Here is a 21053-nt window from a genome sequence, read left to right as displayed (position 1 = left end):
AAACATGCACATAACAAAAGAGGGCACACAAGTTAATGTTCTGCCTGCAGATGATCAATGTGCAACACCAAGTGCCATGTCTCTATTGTCTGAATTTCAGTTCCCCTTATAGGTGATAAATTGATCAGCAGGTGTGTTAGTCCTGGGAAAAAAACCTGCACACCATGTAAACTCTCCAGGACCAGGATTATAGAGCACTGTCCTATATAGAGATGAAGTTCATGCATAACATGTTTTATCCCTCTTCATCTGATCCTAGTCCCTCAAATCAAAGTTTACTGGTCGAGTACACAGATTTCCAATTATCGCAGGTGCATCAAAATGCTTTTGTTTCTAGCTCCAACAGTGCAGTAATACCTAGCAATAAAAAATTATACACATAATCCAGAAAAAAAAAGTATATATATATTATATTGGAGCCATGACTAGAATACAGTATATGCATATAAAGTGGGTGAAACAGTTTGTAAAAATTATTGTGACCAGTGTTCCTGACCGCTGGGCAACCCCTCAGACTGGTTCTGAAGTGTTTATCATTGTAGGGCAGAGAGAACAGTTTTCTTAATCATGTCCTAAATTTTTTTTTTTTACAACATCTCATCCCCTTCTTGTCACTTCCCAATGGGAGCTCAGTAAACAACATTATTTAGTTCACTCAAACATAGAAGAGTCCCATACACACACCAAAGCTCAACCACTCTCACACAGTTTAGAAGTACGGTACTGTACCCACATCCAGTTAGCCTACTTTCAGCTGCAGGGTGCCAACGGTAAAGTCATGAGAGAAAATCAGACACCCGCACACTGCCGAATGCTTCTGCAGTCCATCAACAGGTGAATCTTAACTTCCATTTAAGATTAATTTTGACTCAGTCTCCTACTGACATCAATGCATGACTAGGTAATTTAAAAAAACTTAAATGGAAGTTAGGATTCACTCCCATGTGCGTCAAGGCATTGCACTTGATGCACCGCATGAGCATTCACCAGTGTGCTGGTGTCTACTTTGCTTTCACCAATAGAATACACGCAGATGTAGGTAGAACACACTCAAGCCATTGGGCAGTCTAAATCAGACCCACACACACATCAGATTTCATAATGTTTTAGATTCATATTATGCAGCTGCAAAGAGATTACGTAGTTTAGATCAGCAAAAATTGCACACATTATGACTGTTGGTTTTAATACACTGTTTGACATTCAGTTCACGTGCCGGTCTCTCTGCGGAAGAGGAAGACTGGCACGTAGCAGAATTTCCACTTTCCTACTATAACAGGAGACTAACAGGTAGACTTAAAAAGGGACACTTAAAAGGGTAAAAGTGTTGAAGGGTTGGGGTCAAATTGAAGTCAGTCAATTCAGTAAATAAACTACATTTCCAATTCAATAACTGAAAAAAGGGCCCCTATTTTCAATGACTTCGAAAGGAGAAACGATTAAAAAAGTTTTGCCATTATTACATTTTTAATTCAAATCACTTCCTGAATTTAAATACTTCACTTCTAATTTAACCTAACCATGGAGTATTGTTAAGGAATGTTTGAAAAAAAATTAACACTTTTACTCATAAAAATCTAAAAGGTCCAGCTCAGCAAAGAAACAATTTGGGAGTACAGGCAAAAGTCAGGATATAATACTTATCAAACAAAATGCAGATAAAACATAATGGCTGTAAAAGTAAAAATAAAACTTATAACCACTCCAACTAGTACCTTGTTACAAAAAGTAACAAAAATATATGTACAGTAAATAATAATACATTTAAAAACACTACAAGTCCAACAGCTTTATCCCGCTCTGTACCCCATCATACAACTCTGCTTCCCAGGCATATCAGAAACTTGAGGCCATTTACTACGATTAGCGGCTTTATAGACTGTTCAGGTGTTCTGAGTGTAGTGGTCCCCAACCCTGGTTCTGGAGAGCTGCAGAGTGTGCAAGCTTTTATTACAGCCTAGAACTGACACACATGTCCTGTTCAAATTAGCAGTAAATTAGATCAATCAGGGTTGTTATAGCTGGGCTGGAACAAAAGCATGCACATCCTGTACATCCTCCAGACCAGGGTGGGTGACCGAGGGCCTATCAGACCTTAATGTCAATCTCTGGTGAGGCTGCCCTTCTTGCCCGTCCACAGCTCTCGGAGCTCCACCTGGCAGCCAAGGTCCCTAAGGGCAGCTTTGGCCAGATCCCCGCAGTCCCGGTGGGCCGCCAGGGCCTGGGCGATGAGGGCCTCTGCTCCCATCTCCAGGATGGGTTGGTTGAAGTGAGTCATGCGCGCCACTAGGTTCCTCAGCAGCATACATCCCTGTTTCTGGGGAACAGAGAGAGAGAGAGAAATATGGTATTACATAAAGGTGGCAGGTTAAAAAAGGTTTGATCACCAGTTATAGCCCTATGTAGTGCCGATGGGGAACTGATTACTTCTTGTATTGTGATGGACATTTTTATGTTTGTGCTTTTCTATTTACCAATTTCTATGTTCTATGTTTGTGCTTTTCTATAAACCAATTTCTGTGTTCATGCAAGTGACTGATTGAACTAATCCTCACTATCAGTATCTGCAATTTGGCAGTACGCCCAGAACCTTGTTTCACGGTCTCAGCTTAGAGAGAAGAAGCCTTGTGAGGTATTGGTCTGTCACATGCATCACCCAGTATTGGTCGTCAAATGAATGAAGCAAACATTAATTATGAATGATGAATAAGCTAAATCATGCAAATATAACTTGTCAGTAAATAAGGGAACTAACGGGACTGACAGACGTCACCACTCCAGCGCGCTGACAATAAACAATGATTCATTTAAGATTGACTTCGAGTGTCCCTGTGTAACAATTTCCACAACAGTATCCTCGTATTACCTGCACATTGACCTCATCAGGATGGGTCTTCATAGCCAGCAGAGCTGCCAGCGCACCGCCTTCCTCCATAATGACTTGGCAGTTGTTGGGTTTGCGCAGAGCAACCACAGAGAGAGCAGCACAGCCCTGCTCACAGACCTACAGACAGGAGATATGGGCACAACATAAAAGCCACAAAAATATATAACATGTTTAAACAATATCAACGACTTATGAAGAAACGTGTGAACTGTCAACAACATGAAGTGGAAGGCTAACCTGAGCATTGCCCATGTGTCTGTTCATGGCGATGACAATGAGCTGTACTCCACCGGCATTTGTGACAGCATCCTTCACATCATCATTTCCTGCTATGGCCCTCAGAGCGCTCAGCACCTGCCTTGTGAGTTCCTGCAAGGGAAGTTAAGTAATTAGTGAGCAATTCAGATCACCACAAGTCAAAAATATAAATGCCCCCCCAAAAAAAAGACAGAAATGTAGTCTGAAGCAGACTTTTTTGTTTGTTTGGGGGCAGACATTTCACCCTTTTGTTGTAACCCTGAACTAGCACACCTGGGGTGTATTCATTAAAGCAAACAGTTGCTAAATGTTTCACAACGGAAAAGGTTTTGCAACAAAAACTAGTGTTTCTAATTGACAAATTCAGGCAGGTCCCTCCCTGTTCCATTTGCTTCTATTTGGTTCCTAGTGAATACACCCCCAATTCAAGTACTAAAAGGCTTGATGACAAGTTGAATCAGGTATGCTAGTTCTGGAATAGTTCAAATACATGGAACGGCTGGGGGTCCCCGAGGAGAGGTTTGAAAAAGGCTGGTCTGAGGCACTTTTGTCAGCATAACTTACCTGGGACTCATAACTGTCTGCCAGCAGGGTCATCATGAACTTTAACCCTCCCAGGTCACAGATGTCCTGACAGAACTCGTTCCTCACGGCCAGGCTGGACAGAGTAGCACACAGGACACTGAGGAGAGGGCTATTCTCGGGGTGTGCTGAGAGGGAGAAAATAAACAGCGAAGAAGTGATTCACCAAGAATAAAACATGTGAATCTACCATCATAAATACTCAAAGCTATCATTATCTTTCTTAGTATCTTCCTTTGGCCATCTCTATTACCTTTGGCAGCCTCCACAATGACTTTCAACCCATTGTGTTCCATAACAATCATCTTGGCGTGTTCGTGAGCCTGTCCAAAAGGAACTCTTATGTCGTCGTCAAAGGTCATGTACCGGAGGGCATTACAGGCCTCCTTGACCAGATCGGAGCGTCCAGTGTGTCGCTTGATGGTGCCGGTTAGCAACGGCAGCACTCCAGCCTTCACCAAATCCTGCCTGTTCTGCTCGTGCTTCAAACAGCAATGGCGTACCGTACGGATGGCAACTAACATCAGTGCAGGGTCTGTCTGGTACATGCCAAGGATGCTCACAAGGAGCTCCTTGCCCTCCAAGTCAAGGAGGTCTGGCTGGCCATCTGTCAGAGCGGCCAGGGCAGAGAGAGAGGCCAGCAGAGCCTCCTGTTCATCCAGTGTCTTTCTACAGCAGGAGATGATTGCAGGATAGGCATCTTTCTGGGCTGCCAGATGCCTCTGGGCGAAGCCGAGAGAGCACTGCTCAGTGAAGCGTTTCAGATCTGCAGCCATACTATTGTCAGACGCTATTTGAATGGATTCCAGGGCCTGTAAATAGAAACGGTACAGAGCTGTGGCATGATGGGTGGCATCCTGTACTTTTCTGTGAAATGTAAACCTACAACATTGATTGGAGACAAGTGCTGCAAGTGGTGATGACTTATGTTGTGTTGTCTTCAGTGCAGAATATATTCCATACCAACCTGAAGGACCTCATGCTCCTCTGTTTGGTCATCACCTGCTGTCGGCACAGCTTTCACTATACAGCTGAGGTCCACCCCTGGGGAATACGGAGGCAAAACATTGGCGAAGGAAGATTTATCCAGGATCAGGGATGTATCTTATACATTGCCTATCATACGGTTGAGTTACACTACGCGTGCATGTTTCTCCTACGATTCAGATCAAATCACGTAACGTTACTATACCTTGAGACTCAAACTGCTCTACCGCTTCCCTCAAGGCCTCCGCAGCGTCCATGTCGAACTCCTCGATGTTTTCCTTGACCACCGCATCGAAGGTCTCCTGTGTGATCCTGCGACAGGCCATGTCTGCAACGTTCAGCTCAACTCGAAGATACAACGACCACGACTGAAATGCAATAAAACGATTGCAAAATCAGAAAGGACCCAGTCTTCTCCAACATTATTATTTTTGTGGGCTGTGTGTTGCTGGTGACACATAAAAGTGAGATTGCAACCGGCTGCTCAAAGATAGCAAGCTTCCCAGCTAGCTACACCCCTAGCTAGCTAGCTAGCTAGCTCAACTTAGCCATCAGCACACAGAGACAGATACCGGTATCTAGCGAACTATTTTTCAGACAGCTGAGATGCTTTAAGAAGACGTTTAGACATACGTTTCTAATGTGTTTACTTAAAATGAAATTAACGGGAACTTCACAAAATAATAGATCATTTATCACTTACCACCGCCCAGTGTGGCTGTGCTGCTGATAATGGGCGCGTTTGAGTGGTAAGGCAACCGATTGTAGACGAATGTCGAGGAGTGAAGTGGGAGGGAGAAGAGTCAGACTAGAACCGCTGAGAGTCCACAGTTTTTATGTGAGTAAAGTCATACCATGTAAAATATATATATATATATATATATATATATATATATATATATATATATATATATATATATATATATATATATATATATATATATATATATATATATATTTGCAACAGCTGTGATGGAAACAGGACATTTTGGTACAATTTTATAAATGCCAACAGATGTGAGAGGTGTTGACAAGCTGAATGCACCGATTAAACTACTAGCACACAGCTCGGACAGCCATGCATACAACACAAGACATGCCACCAGAGGTCTCTTCACAATCCCCAAGTCCAGAACAGACAATGGGAGGCACACAGCACTACATAGAGCCATGACTACATGGAACTCTATTCCACATCAGGTAACTGATGCAAGCAGTAGAATCAGATTTAAAAAACAGATAAAAATACATCTTATGGAACAGCGGGGACTGTGAAGAGACACACACAGGTACAGACACACGCATACGCACACAGGCGCTAGCACACACACTCTACACACACGTACATTGTAATATTGTTGTATAGTGGTATCATACATTTTGTGTTGTGGATATGTGGTGGTGTGACAGTGTTATATGATGTACTGTTTTATCTTTTGTTTTATGTGTAATATAAGTGTCTTAATGTGTTTGGACCCCAGGAAGAGTAGCTGTTGCTTTGGCAGCAGCTAATGGGGATCCCTAATAAAATACAAAAATAATTACAGATAATTCCTTCCAGAGGATGCTGGTGGGATGAGCTATAGGAGGACGGGCTCATTGTAATGGCTGAAATGGAAAAGATGGAATGGAGTCAAACATGTGGTTTCCATATGTTTGATGTGTGCCCCCGCACATTGACTATGCAACGGTACCCCCCTGTATATATAGCCTCCCTACTGTCACTTTATTTTACTGTATATATAGCCTCCCTACTGTCACTTTATTTTACTTCTGCTCTTTTTTTCTCAACACTTTTTTTGTTGTTGTTTTATTCTTACTTTTTTGTTTAAAATAAATGCACTGTTGGTTAAGGGCTGTAAGTAAGCATTTCACTGTAATGTCTGCACCTGTTGTATTCGGCGCATGTGACCAATAAAATTTGATTTGATTTGATTTGATTTGAAAAAACTGTGCCACTAGAGATCCTGGTTCGAATCCAGGCTCTGTCGCAGCCGGCCGCGACCGGGAGACTCATGGGCGGCGCACAATTGGCCCAGCGTCGTCTAGGGTAGGGGAGGGAATGGCCGGCAGGGATGTAGCTCAGTTGATAGAGCATGGTGTTTGCAACGCCAGGGTTGTGGGTTCGATTCCCAAGGGGGGCCAGTATAAAAAAAATAAAAAATGTAATCACTAACTGTAAGTCGCTCTGGATAAGAGCGTCTGCTAAATGACTAAAATGTAAATGTAAATGCCAACCGCTGATAAACCCCACTGAAGAAAAAGGGTAAGGGATCCAGCTTTTGTCAAAAGTTGATTTTTTTGCATTTTATCTAACCTTTTTCCTAACCTAATTCCCCCTAACCTGCTACGTTAATTATCCTAACCTGCTACGAAAAGTCAAATCTGATGTTAATTTGACAAAAAATTGATCCCTTTGAAAGGTGGTGACTAACGATGTTCAAAGACTTGACAAAAGGGATCCGCTCGAACGCGCCCAATGAATCAAACCCAACTGGGGAGATTACGCAAACAACGTCACAGTGTGGTGGCCGATATTGCTGGAAATGATTGCTACATTATTATACTGACGTTTGTGAATAGGAAAACATGTACGCAAGTCCTTCAAATAAATCGTCTCGGCTAGGTTTAACTTTCATAAAAGAAAAATGTTCCGCATACTTTATTCCTAGTTCTGTTAAAATACTATTCACTACCGGAAGTCAAAGAATCCATACAATATAAAAAATATTGGACTCAGGTCAACATTTTTTGGCAAGCTATAACACATTTACAAATGTTAAATAAATGCATTATTCTATTTATGCAAATGTATTATCAACTACATGTCCCAAGATGCAAGGGATCTCCGTGATCGCTTCCACTGAAATCGCGCGGGGTCGCTTGTTCCTACCCGCAGATCCAGGATCAGCTTACAATTTCCCAACCTAACTACAACAATCAGAAGTCAGAGAGCATAACCGATCCTAGATCAGCGCTCTGGAGCAAACTATCGCTGAACAACGGCAGTCGTGCGATAGCGACTGTTGTTGTTTTTGTTGTCAGCAAAATGGCGACAAGCGGAGAGGCCCCGGAATCTTGGTACCTAGCTCTGCTCGGCTTTGCGGAACATTTTCGCACCTCAAGTCCTCCGAAGATCCGTCTCTGTGTCCACTGTCTGGAGGCGGTGTTTCAGTTCAAGCCGCCGCAGAGAGTCGAGGCCCGAACTCATCTCCAGCTTGGCTCGGTACTCTACCACCACACCAAGAACACCGAACTCGCCCGGAGCCACTTGGAGAAAGCGGTAAGCATTCCCCAGGAAACTCCGTGGATGTGGTTAGTGGGGAGGGAAAAGGAAGGCCACATCTTTGGCAAAGCTATCGGTGTGTTGCTGATCAGTTAAGTGGTTGATTAATCAGTGAGGATATTTTAATTATCGCGCGCTATCTTACAATAATTGTTGGGACATCAATCAAGCAATGCAACATTGCATGTACAAAACTGATATTGAAACTAACTTTCGCATTCTGTTTTTCCCACATAGTGGTTCATATCACAACAAGTATCCTTTTACGTGAGTGAGTGTGTGTGTGTGTGTGTGTGTGTGTGAGAGAGAACATGCTTCTACCTGAACAAATGTTGACCATGTCTCGATGCGCCATACATTTTTTCCCCTTCATTTTTTCCCCTTCATTGATGCTAGTGTTATCATGCAGACAAATACATTTCCTTTACAAGTAATACCAGATCCCTCAGTTTGAAGATGTCAAATTCGAGGCAGCAAGTCTTCTGTCAGAACTGTATTGTCAACAGGTAAGTGAAGTGTTGTTCTCCTTTCCAACCTGGTGGCCCACCTTCACCTTGCACTATTCCCTAAATTCAATCAAATGTCACTTGCTGATCTGTTCACACGTTTATCTCAGCATTTTCGCTTGTCAACTTTTCAGTCATTCAACCTTTTGCGAGACAAAATGTCATACTCCATTATTTTGACTTTGGCTGTTATGTCATCATAAAGTAGGCCTAATCAGTAATCCTTGCATTGTCTTTTCCCTCATTAAGCTGCTTTTGCATGTAAGTGAACTCTGAAACAGTAAGATTAAGTAGGATACGGTAGTTGGTTTAGCAAACACTTCTGATTGTAGTTTCCTTTAAAGTATTGTTGTAAAAGTTATTAAAGTCAATGAACTGATGATTATCTCTGATCTGGTCTTTCTTTGTAGAATCTGGTTGATTCGGCAAAGCCCTTGCTGCGAAAGGCCATCCAGATCTCCCAGCAAACTCCCTACTGGCACTGCAGATTGCTCTTCCAACTGGCGGTAAGTCAACCTAACAACCGGACCTGATAACCCAATCTGTAAAATGACTGACATTTAAGAATTCAAATCAGTTCTGAAGTCAAGGTTCACAGAGATGTATTTAGCTGTTATTCACCTCAATTTACATCTATTTGGGTTATTATTTACTTGTCTTCAATAGTGGGCTAAAGTTTTCTTGTCCTTTTCTCCCCTTCAGCAACTGCACACACTGGAGAAGGATCTGGTGTCAGCCTGTGACCTCCTGGGGGTAGGGGCAGAGTATACCAGGGTAGTGGGCTCTGAATACACCAGGTAGTGTATCATTGTAGAACGCAACACACGTCAAACAGTTGAACAGTTGTGGTAATGTCTGTACATTGTCGAGGTGTTGTTTTACTGCCCTGAGGACTAGTGTTGTTGTCTGGTCAGATGATGTTACTGATGTCCTTGTTGTCTTTCCTCCTGCACAGAGCTCTCTTTCTGTTGAGTAAAGGAATGGTAAGTTGAGAAATATACTGATCATGTGAAGACATTCTCTAATGACGATAAATTCAAATCGAATAATGATAAAATTAAATTCTGCTGAAACCACTTAGACCATTGCTTACTAAACTGTTTTTTAATGAAAGTCTTGATGTCCACCTAAAAAAGAAAACAAATGCTTATATTTGCTCTGTTTACTTACTTACCTGCATTAATAGTCACTACCGGATAGACATTGTTGTAATGGTAGTTTTGAGGCATCATACTTGAAGATTTTGAAGGAAAACATATTTTTAGGGGCAAAATTGTGACTGTTTTAAGAAGAGTGAAATGTCACCCTGTGTGTTTGTCTGAAGCTGCTGCTGATGGAGAGGAAGCTTGGGGAGGTGCATCCTCTGCTGACGCTGTGTGGGACCATCGTGGAGAACTGGCAGGGGAACCCCATCCAGAAGGAGTCTCTCAGAGTGTTCTTCCTGGTGCTGCAGGTCACACACTACCTGGACGCTGGACAGGTACAGAATCAGAATCACCTTTATTCGCCAAGTACATTTACACATACCCAGAATTTGACTTGATGAAGTAGACAGAATATAGAAAGGAATTGACCCACTCTGCATACGGTATGGATACAATATGGATACAGTAGATATTATACATGGGATATTACCTGATTATGTGGTCACTGGTCACAAAATAAAAAGATAAGGGGCCTGTTAGGACTTAATCAACACGGCAGGATTTAGGAGCAATACGCACGCAGAGATAAAGTCATACAATTCCAGATGTAATCCCACTTGAAAAGGCACATAACTGATGTAATAAATAAATATATTTGGGCTGATAGGTGAAGAGTGTGAAGCCGTGTCTGAAGCAGCTACAGCAGTGCATCCAGACCATCTCTACACTCCACGACGATGAGATCCTACCCAGTAACCCTGCCGACCTGTTCCACTGGCTGCCCAAGGAGCACATGTGTGTCCTTGTCTACCTGGTGAGATACAGCTACTGCATGTGACCTTTGACCTCTATTGGTCATATTGTTGTCACGGCTGACTTTACTTACTTTTTTTTCTCCCACAGTTGACAGTCATGCACTCCATGCAAGCAGGGTACCTGGAGAAGGCCCAGAAATACACAGACAAAGCACTCATGCAGCTGGAAAAGCTCAAAAGTAAGTCATGGGAATCCTCACGATAGAATTACATATAGAAGTAATTTAATAGGAGAATTACATATAGAAGTAATTTAATAGGATCTCTGTGATCCTCTGAACCTCACCCTCTCTCAATCTCCTAGTGATTTTTCAGCTGTAGAAGTATTAATGTGTTTGTCAGTGACTTTCTGTTATTGTTGTTGTTGATGATGCTGATATTGATGTGTTTTCCAGTGCTGGACTCCAGCCCCATCCTCTCCACATTCCAAGTCATCCTGCTGGAGCACATCATCATGTGCCGACTCGTCACTGGTCACAAGGCCACGGCATTGCAAGAGGTATGGAACAGGCTTAACATGCACATTAATTCATGTAAACAGATAGATTTTCGTGATGCTGATGAAGTTTCCCTATTCTCAGATCTCTCAGGTGTGTCAGCTGTGTGCGCAGTCTCCCAGGTTATTCACCAACCATGCATCCCAGCTACACACCCTGCTAGTGAGGATTGGAGATTTTCTAACCTTGGAATTCTGTTTCTTATATCTGTACGTTATAAGTGAAGTGGACAGGTAGTTGTTTAGTCATGATTTTCTATTTTGTGCCGACCAAGTCCCTCGTTACTGTTGTGGTCTGTGTTCCAGGGCCTGTACTGCATCTCAGTGAACTGCATGGATAACGCTGAGGCGCAGTTCACTGCTGCCCTGCGGGTGAGTGATGTGAGTGTGTCTACTAGAATATCTATTGGCAAAATTGGTAACCTCTTAGTTTGATATTTCTGGGTGTGTTAACTGAAATACCTGTGTGTTTCACTCTTCCAGCTGACGACGCACCAGGAACTGTGGGCGTTCATTGTGACCAATCTGGCCAGCGTCTATATCAGGGAGGGCAACAGGCACCAGGAGGTCAGAGGGCATCTGGGGTGCATTCAGGATGGCAGGGTTGTTGTATGTGATGAATGAGGTATTATGTCCCTTTTTCTGTTATAACAGCTTGATAACCTGTTGGAGAGGATAAACCCAGATCACAACTTCCCTGTCAGGTAACAAAAGGTGTTTGTAGGTTTATGTATTTTGGCAGCTCCAAGTGCAATCTTGCGAGTGTGATGTTTGATTCTAAATGGACTTCTCTACTCCTCCCGTTCCAGCTCTCACTGTCTGGTAGCAGCAGCCTTCTACATCCGTGGACTGCTCTCTTTCTTCCAGGGACGCTATAACGAGGCCAAGTAAGTTCAACCATGGCTCACCAGACACAATTTCTTTATGTACATCTCCATTACTTCACATACAAATAATATCTTCACACATTTAGAATACCTGCTTGGTTGGAAAGAAAGCCCAAGAGCACGACTGTGAAACATAAACAAAATAGTGTGTGTGTGTGACTGTGTGTCCTGTTAGGCGGTTCCTTAGGGAGACTCTGAAGATGTCCAATGCTGAAGACCTGAATCGTCTGACTGCATGTTCTCTGGTTCTACTGGGCCATATCTTCTACGTGCTGGGGAACCACCGGGTGAGATCACATCACAGGGCTCTCCAGGGTCTTATAGCAGTGTTTCCAAAAACACATAATGCCTCGGAGCAATGCTAGGAGGTGTGATTGAATCTGAACCATGCATTTGGTGCTGTCTGTGTTTCCTCCAGGAGAGCAACAACATGGTGGTCCCAGCCATGCAGCTGGCCAGCAAGATCCCTGACATGTCAGTCCAGCTTTGGTCCTCGGCTCTGCTCAAGGGTAAGGCAACAGCTGTTTGTTTGTGTGTGTGTGAGAGAGACGTACTAACTGAAATGACTGTTCTCCCTGTAGATCTAAACAAGGCGTGTGGGAACACGATAGACGCCCACGAAGCAGCTCAGATGCATCAGAACTTCTCCCAGCAGCTCCTGCAGGACCACATCGCTGCCTGCAGCCTCCCTGAGCACAACCTCATCAGTGTATGATTCATCAATCCCTCAATATCTTTATAATCGATGCACAGCCTTCCAAAGCATAACTTCATTACGAATAAGAACTCATCAATCAATCAATATATCAGTTAGTCATCCATCAATATCTTTGTACTGCACAATGGTGAATATTTATCCACAGAAAATACACAACAAGTACATGCACAGTTAGAGGAATTATTTTATTTTATTAGGATCCCCATTAGCTGACACCATGATGATAGCTAGTCTTCCCGGGGTCCGACACATAACGAAAAATACTTTACAGACAAAATACTTTACAGACAAAATACTTTACAGACAAAATACTTTACAATTTCCATTTAAAAACATTTAACAAGTAGGCATTCCAGCTAGAGGGAATGAGTGTGAGACAGTGAGCTGACAGACTGTGTGTTGTTGCAGTGGACGGATGGACCTCCTCCAGTGGGCCAGTTCCAGGCCCAGAATGGACCCGCTACCAGCCTGGCCAGCCTGCTCTGAGCACCACCACGCCATGAGAGAGAGTGAGCTGGAGAGAGAGGAAGGGAAAGATAGAGAGGTGAGGGTAGAGATGGTAGAAGAGGGGTAGAGAGGTGAAGGTAGAAGAGGGGTAGAGAGGTGAAGGTAGAGATGGTAGAAGAGGGGTAGAGAGGTGAAGGTAGAGAGAAGGGGGAGACTTGTATGCCGCTGATCTGCATACAGCCTGGATGCCGGTTTGTTTCAGCATTGGCCAGCTTCATTGCATCATTATGGCAATGAGCAGAGCTAACCAATGCTGAAACAGAATACTACCTATGCTATATATTTTATCTAGAATTCTAAAGATCTTAACTTATTCTATCAACTGTCTGATTTTCTTAGTGGGAGGGTGGTGGGGCAAGCAAAAGGAGTTTATATCTTTAGGTGGTGAGATGAGAGCGAGTATAGAGAACTGAGCTTACACCTACCTCAGAGAGACTGCCACTGGGCACTGCATTAGCAGGGCATACATAATGAAACTATGCACCTTATAGAGTTGAAATCTCATGTGATGAGTAGCATAGAGTAGAAGCTAGCTTTTTGGTCTAGCTGGTGGTGTGTATGGTTGACATTGAATTGCTGACAACTAGGGTACCATAGGTTTTTACACACAGAGCGAAAAGACCTCAACCTGTACCCCAAGCTCAAGGCAGGACAATAATCCAGTGAAAAGAGAAGACAGTCTCTGTGACACTGCAGCGGCATGAGAGAGAACTTTAAACAATGGTTAGATCCTACAACAACGGTCCTAGAGTGGGCAGTAAAGTCATTGGATTGGGTGAATATTTGAATGTCATTTTCTTTAACTCGATAATCATTTTTAATGGCAAATGGAATTTGCTAATAGAAAAACTAAAACTACATTTTATCTAGATACAGTGCCTTCGGAAAGTATTCAGACTCCTTGACTTTTTCCACATTTTGTTACGTTACAGCCTTATTCTAAAATGTATTAAATTACTTTTTTCCTCAGCAATCTACACACAATAGCCCATAATGACGAAGCGAAAACAGGTTTTTAGAATTTTTTGCACATTTATCAAAAATTAAAAACTGAAATACCTTATTTACATAAGTATTCAGACCCTTTGCTATGAGACTAGAAATTGAGCTCAGGTGCATCCTGTTTCCATTAAGCATCCTTGAGACGTTTCTACAACTTGATTGGAGTCCACCTGTGGTAAATTCAATTGATTGGACATGATTTGGAAAGGTACACACCTGTCTATAAGGTCCCACAGTTGACAGTGCATGTCAGAGCAAAAACATTTTACATTTACATTTTAGTCATTTAGCAGACGCTCTTATCCAGAGCGACTTACAGGAGCAATTAGGGTTAAGTGCCTTGCTCAAGGGCACATTTACGTCATTTAGCAGACGCTCTTATCCAGAGCGACTACAAATTGGTGCATTCACCCTATAGCCAGTGGGACAACCACTTTACAATTATTTTGTTCTGTTGGAAGGTGAACCTTCACCCCAGTCTGAGGTCCTGAGCGCTCTGGAGCAGGTTTTCATCAAGGATCTCTCTTTACTTTGCTTCGTTCATCATTCCCAAGCCATGAGGTCGAAGGAATTGTCTGTAGAGCTCCGAGACAGGATTGTGTCGAGGCACCTCCATCATTCTTAAATTGAAGAAGTTTGGAACCACCAAGACTCTTCCTAGAGCTGGCCGCCCGGCCAAACTGAGCAATCGGGGGAGAAGGGCCTTGGTCAGGGAGGTGACCAAGAACCCGATGGTCACTCTGGCAGAGCTCTAGAGTTCCTCTGTGGAGATGGGAGAAACTTCCAGAAGGACAACCATCTCTGCAGCACTCCACCAATCAGGCCTTTATGATAGTGGCCAGGCGAAAGCCACTCCTCAGTAAAAGGCACATGACAGCCTGCTTGGAGTTTGCCAAAAGGCACCTAAAGACTCTCAGACCATGAGAAGCAAGATTCCCTACGGCGAAGCATGGTGGTGGCAGCATCATGCTGTGGGGATGTTTTTCAGCAGCAGGGACTGGGAGACTAGTCAGGATCGAGGGAAAGATGAACGAAGCAAAGTAAAGAGAGATCCTTGATGAAAACCTGCTCCAGAGCGCTCAGGACCTCAGACTGGGGTGAAGGTTCACCTTCCAACAGAACAACGACCCTAAGCACACAGCCAAGGCAACACAGGAGTGGCTTCGGGACAAGTCTCTGAATGTCCTTCAGTGGCTCAGCCAGAGCCCGGTCTTGAACCCGATCGAGCATCTCTGGAGAGACCTGAAAATAGCTGTGCAGCAACGCTCCCCATCCAACCTGACAGAGCTTGAGAGGATGTGCAGAGAAGAATGGGAGAAACTCCCCAAATACAGGTGTGCCAAGCTTGTAGCGTCATACCCAAGAAAACTTGAGGCTGTAATCGCTGCCAAAGGTGCTTCAACAAGATACTGAGTAAAGGGTCTGAATACTTATGTAAATGTGATATTTCTTTTTTTATATATTTATACTTTTGCAAAAATGTATAAAACCTGTTTTTCCTTTGTCATTATGGGGTATTGTGTGTAGATTGATGAGAAAAAAATAAACAATTTTAATGAATTTTAGAATAAGGCTGTAACGTAACAAAATGTGGAAAAAGTCCAGGGGTCTGAATACTTTCCAAATGCACTGTATGTGATTCCTACTCATATTTTCCCTTTTTGTTCTACCGTTTATGTTTGTTATGTACCTTGTAAATCTCCCTTTATTTTAGACATCTAAAAAGTATTGGCCCCCTGAAAACTCCCCTACAGTACCAAGTGCAACCAGAGGGAGGCACTGCAGAGTCATATTTGAGCAACCTGTTGGTGACATGGCAGAGAACACTTTTTCTTGTATTATTTTACAGGACTGTTTTTAACGAGTGATAAGGGTTTGTCAACTATCAAATATATCACCAACTTTTTCAAGAATAACACACTTCTTAATCACTCTCTAATTCTATTTGAATGTCATTGTATTGTATCACAATGCAGACACTTAGTTTAGCAGCCGTATAAACAATGTTGAAATAATGTATTGCAAATATTTACCTCTTTATTTTTAACAAATGAATCAATTTATTAGATTTTGTAAAGTTTGACTATTTATATACCATGTTTGACAATATATCAGTTTCACTATTTATTTTTGCAGATACGTTTTTGTATAGATATGGCAGAAAATATAAATGTTTTGTTTCTTATGAATGATTTAAACATGTAAATGCTTGGTTTGGTCAGTTGTGAAACAAAATGCTAGTGCGATGACGACTGCCTTACGTTTTCGATTATTTTCAAGTCTATGTTATACTACAAGGTTATTATAGGTTGGTTACCATGCTCATTATGTTATTTTTTAATTCTGGTTTTGTGTTTTTTAATTATTTTTTTCTTCCTCCAACACATTATCAATACTTTATTTTTAAATAAAATGTAAAATGTGAATGTAGTTCTCTTTTGCATAAACTGTATTTCATGCTGATCTGAACACTAACTCAACATACAAACGTTATCATCTTCAACTTTTATTTGAGACCAGAGAAGTAGGCTATAATTACACTCATTGTCCAGAGCATTGGTCCTGACTGGTGCATACCATCATCTAACTGCTCTGTTCAACCCATGGAACACACACATACAGTGTATGAAAAAGGATTTGCCCCCTTTCTAATTTTCTCTACTTTTGCATATTTGTGATACTGAATGTTATCAGATCTTCAACCAAAACCTAATATTAGATAAAGGGAACATAAGTGAACAAATAACACAACAATTACATATTTATTTCATTTATTTCATAAACAAAGTTATGCAACACCCAGTTCCCCTGTGTGAAAAAGTAATTGCCCCCTTACACTCAATAACTGGTTGTGCCACCTTTAGCTGCAATGACTCCAACCAAATGCTTCCTGTAGTTGTTGATCAGTCTCATGTCGCTGTGGAGGAATTTTGGCCCACTCTTCCATGCAGAACTGCTTTAACTCAGTGGCGTGTGGGTTTTCAAGCATGAACTGCTTGTTTCAAGTCCTGCCACAACATCTCAATTGGGATTAGGTCTGGACTTTGACTAGGCCATTCCAAAACTTCCAATTTGTTGCTTTTTAGCCATTTTCATGTAGACTTGATTGTGTGTTTTGGATCATTGTCTTGCTGCATGACCCAGCTGCGCTTCAGCTTCAGCTCACAGACGGATGGTCTGACATTCTCCTGTAGAATGATCTGATACAGAGCAGAATTCATGGTTCATTCTATTAAGGCAAGTCGTCCAGGTCCTGAGGCAGCAAAGCATCCCCAAACCATCACACCACCACCACCATGCTTGACCTTTGGTATGATGTTCTTACTGTGGAATGCAGTGTTTGATTTTCGCCAGGCATAATGGGACCCATCTCGTCCAAAAAGTGGACTCAAGTTTGCCAAAAAGCACCTGGATGATCATCAAGACTCTTGGTAGAACGTTGTATGGACAGATGATTCAAAAGTATAACTTTTTGGACGACATGGTTTCAGTAATGCCTGGCGAAAACCAAACTCTGCATTCCACAGTAAGAACATTATACCAAAGGTCAAGCATGGTGGTGGTGGTGTGATGGTTTGGGGGTGCTTTGCTGCCTCAGGACCTGGACGACTTGCCTTAATAGAAGGAACCATGAATTCTGCTCTGTATCAGAGAATTCTACCAGAGAATGTCAGACCATCTGTCTGTGAGCTGAAGCACAGCTGGGTCATGCAGCAAAACAATGATCCAAAACACACAATCAAGTCTACATGAAAATGGCTAAAAAGCAACAAATTGGAAGATTTGGAATGGCCTAGTCAAAGTCCAGACCTAATCCCAATTGAGATGTTGTGGCAGGACTTGAAACGAGCACTTCATGCTTGAAAACCCACACGTCACTGAGTTAAAGCAGTTCTGCATGGAAGAGTGGGCCAAAATTCCTCCACAGCGACGTGAGAGACTGATCAACAACTACAGGAAGCATTTGGTTGGAGTCATTGCAGCTAAAGGTGGCACAACCAGTTATTGAGTGTAAGGGGGCAATTACTTTTTCACACAGCGGAATTGGGTGTTGCATAACTTTGTTTATGTAATTGTTGTGTTATTTGTCCACTTATGTTCCCTTTATCTAATATTAGGTTTTGGTTGAATATCTGATAACATTAAGTATCACAAATATGCAAAAGTAGAGAAATTTAGAAAGGGGGCAAATACTTTTTCATAGCACTGTATGTGAAAAATTGCTGGTGAAGAAGAATTGATGTGTGAAAATTGCTGGTGAAGACGTTTTCACTTTGAATTAAACTTCCGTTGTTGGGAGCATACAGTTAATCAGTGTGGGGATTGTTTCTGCATTGGCATTTTTTTACATTTTAGTCATTTAGACTTACAGTAGTGTGTGCATACATTTTTGTACTAGTCCCCTGTGGGAATCGAACCTACAACCCTGGCGTTGCAAGCGCCATGCTCTACCAAAAGGCTGATTGTGTAGTGTTTTGACCAAAGGTTCCCTAAAAAAATTGTTGGCTAGACCAATGTTAATATTCTTAACCTTTATGGAGGATTCCATGTTAATATTCTAAATTAAGTATTTCCTTGATTCCCAGTGTCCTCGATTCCTCAACGTCTTTCACAAAACGCAGGTTCCTCCCCTTAGACCTTCCTGTTTTGAGAAGGTTGAGGAATCAAGGACACAAGGAATCAAGGAAAGACATTTGAGATTTACCCCATAGTTGTGCTCCTACGGGGACATTAATGAAGTCGCTAGAGGTTTCCCCCTAACCACTGATACAGGGTGAGATATTTTAATCCCCCTAATGGTAAAGGCTAGGGATGTGGTGGCGTAATCTGATCCTAGATCTGTAGTTAGAGGCATCTACCTCGAGCGGACGTGAGCCAGTTACTGAGATCAGTCCTCCAGAGACTAGTCACATGATTGTCTTTATGTCTGATTTGCAGAGCCGAGACTGTAGAAGCCTGAGGTGGACTGTAGCTTGAGGTAGAAGTTGCCCTTAAACACAGGTCTAGGATCAGATTAACCAACGCTTGATCTAAATCTTAGTCTTTAGGGAAATGACAAAATACTGTACCTGTGTCAGAGTGTAGAGGCCACTTCTACCTCCTCAGACAGCTCCAATGAAAGGGCAGGATAAAACCACAAATACCCCCACAATCTGCTTCATCTCAATATAATGAATGCAGATGATTACACTGGGGCGGCAGGTAGCTTAGTGGTTAAGAGCGTTGTGCCAGTAACCGAAAGGTCACTGGTTCTAATCCCCGAGCCGACTAGGTGAAAAATCTGTCGATGTGCCCTTGAGCAAGGCACTTAACCCTAATTGCTCCTGTAAGTCGCTCTGGATAAGAGCGTCTGCTAAATGACAAAAAATAAATAATAAAAATAAATACCCCTCCAATGGTTTTGTGAAAGGATGGAGTGAAGAGAGAGAAAGGAGGGAGGGAGGGATGGGGGGGGATTCCAAGGCACTGCTGTGAGTGTGTAACTAGCCACTGATGCTTATTAGGTAATAGGTGTCTTAGCAAAGCTATGTGGAGGAGGAGGCCCTAGCACTTCCTGCCAAATAGTGAGTGGGGCTGAGTGGGGCTGATCGTGACTGCGACGACTACTTCCTGCTTTGTACAGTACTTAATGGGGATTAAGTTGAAGCTGTCATGATGTTGCTGGCGGCCATTACCTCATGCAGGGAGAGAAGAGAAACCACGGTCCGTGACCAGACCACTGTAAAATAAACGCTGTGTGAATCTGAAATTAGGACGTGGTTCTTTGTTCTCATTGATTGATCACCATAATGTGTTGTGATTGATGAATATTTAGCAGAGATCATTCATATGTTCACGTCTTTATGAAAGATGTATAATGAATGTGGTCTGTTTTCTCACCAATGCTTACTGTAAATAGAGAAGAAAAAAACTGGGAGACAGTCAGAGAGCGAGAGGGAGTCAGGGAATGTAAGGGGACCATAACATGAATAAACATACATCACAAGCACAAAACCTCCATTGTATTACATTTACAAACGTACAAGTGTATGAGATATAAAGTCTTATGATATGATAGTGCCAGGAAGAGAGCTGAGAATGTTAAAGGAACCCAGATGCTGTGTGAAGGGAATGGTATTCAGTCTGCGATGGACGGCTCACCAGTCAGCTGCTCTGACTGCAGTAGTCTCCTACTGACTGACCAGAACAATGAAGCAACCTGACTGTCTGCAGTAGTCTTCTATATTAGTAGCCTAGTTTTCACTCTTAGTCCTGAGGGGCTGCAGTGTGTGGGGGGCTGCAGGCTTTCGTTTTATTCTAATGCTACAACACCAGGTTTAACTAAGCAAATAATGATCAAGACCCTAGCTGAATCCCACTGTTAGTGTTGGACTGGACCCATTCACTGCCTGATTAACAAGCAACAGGGCTTTACTCTGACACTAGCAGACACGGGAACCTGTGAAGAGATGAGCGAGATGTGTGGCGTGATGATGTGTGAAGTCCTTTAGGGCCAAAGATAAGGCTACCTTGACTAACCTTAAACATTCGGGAGGGGAAACACAAAACTGACCTCAGATCAGTGTATGAGGCAACTTCATCATGCACCTCTTTTTGTGTCTTTGGGGAAGAACAGCAGGAGAATTAGCTGAAAGGGCATTCACTTTTTGAGTATCCCTACCCCGGTCCCCCTGCTCTTTTGAGTATCTATCTCCCCACTTCTCCCCCTTACCCAGAACCTGAGTATTTGGAGTAGGATGTTGACACTGGTCTAAGGTCAGTAATGTTAGCATTGGGGCAGGGTAAAGTAAGCTAAAATGATCCTGGATCTGTTCGTAGATGCAACTTCAACCCACATCTCCACACTTCCCTCATACACAGAGCATGACTTTTTTAAACACAGGTTAGAGATGAACTAGATTAGAAGACTGAAATCAAACATTATACCAAGTGTGGGGTCTCAATCATGAATGCCCAAGGGTAGGCTATTCACCATG

General features: G+C 42.6%; 2 protein-coding genes across 6 annotated transcripts; one reads left to right on the top strand and one right to left on the bottom strand.

The window, feature by feature from the left end:
* Positions 1–391: 391 nt before the first annotated feature.
* Positions 392–5527, bottom strand: armc6 (armadillo repeat containing 6). The gene is made up of 8 exons (XM_041842601.2): positions 5418–5527; positions 4920–5082; positions 4695–4771; positions 3981–4539; positions 3710–3855; positions 3125–3256; positions 2867–3004; positions 392–2317 (listed from the first exon to the last, which is right to left on the bottom strand). Exons 2-8 carry the CDS (start codon positions 5038–5040, stop codon positions 2102–2104), a joined length of 1389 nt encoding a protein of 462 aa, XP_041698535.2. The 5' UTR covers positions 5041–5082; positions 5418–5527; the 3' UTR covers positions 392–2101.
* Positions 5528–7159: 1632 nt separating this feature from the next.
* Positions 7160–13145, top strand: LOC121535479 (MAU2 chromatid cohesion factor homolog). Of its 5 annotated transcripts, none has more exons than XM_041842593.2 (20): positions 7160–7997; positions 8238–8255; positions 8441–8506; positions 8756–8767; positions 8917–9012; positions 9209–9303; positions 9462–9489; positions 9831–9986; positions 10319–10465; positions 10555–10645; positions 10862–10965; positions 11048–11125; positions 11269–11334; positions 11446–11529; positions 11617–11666; positions 11772–11849; positions 12025–12136; positions 12268–12358; positions 12431–12558; positions 12976–13145. In XM_041842593.2, the coding sequence occupies exons 1-20, from the start codon at positions 7764–7766 to the stop codon at positions 13051–13053; spliced, it is 1812 nt and encodes a 603-aa protein (XP_041698527.1). In that variant the 5' UTR covers positions 7160–7763; the 3' UTR covers positions 13054–13145. The 5 variants fall into 5 exon arrangements, with proteins under 5 accessions (XP_041698527.1, XP_041698526.1, XP_041698529.1 ...); XM_041842592.2 differs by having other exon boundaries at positions 11269–11343; XM_041842595.2 differs by lacking the exon at positions 8756–8767.
* The last annotated feature ends 7908 nt before the right edge of the window (positions 13146–21053 follow it).

Source organism: Coregonus clupeaformis, chromosome 21, assembly GCF_020615455.1.
Source record: "Coregonus clupeaformis isolate EN_2021a chromosome 21, ASM2061545v1, whole genome shotgun sequence".
Lineage (NCBI taxonomy): Eukaryota > Metazoa > Chordata > Actinopteri > Salmoniformes > Salmonidae > Coregonus > Coregonus clupeaformis.
Note: the sequence above shows the minus strand (reverse complement) of the source record. Positions and strands in the feature narration are given on the sequence as shown.

Coding starts and splice junctions, on each gene's coding strand:
- armc6 (XM_041842601.2), bottom strand. CDS start 5,040: ATGGCCTGTCGCAGGATCACACAGGAGACCTTCGATGCGGTGGTCAAG. Junction 4,772..4,919: donor AGAGCAGTTTGAGTCTCAAG/GTATAGTAACGT, acceptor CGTATTCCCCAG/GGGTGGACCTCAGCTGTATA. Junction 4,540..4,694: donor AGGAGCATGAGGTCCTTCAG/GTTGGTATGGAA, acceptor TTCTATTTACAG/GCCCTGGAATCCATTCAAAT.
- LOC121535479 (XM_041842592.2), top strand. CDS start 7,764: ATGGCGACAAGCGGAGAGGCCCCGGAATCTTGGTACCTAGCTCTGCTC. Junction 9,304..9,461: donor GTGGGCTCTGAATACACCAG/GTAGTGTATCAT, acceptor CCTCCTGCACAG/AGCTCTCTTTCTGTTGAGTA. Junction 12,559..12,975: donor CTGAGCACAACCTCATCAGT/GTATGATTCATC, acceptor GTGTTGTTGCAG/TGGACGGATGGACCTCCTCC.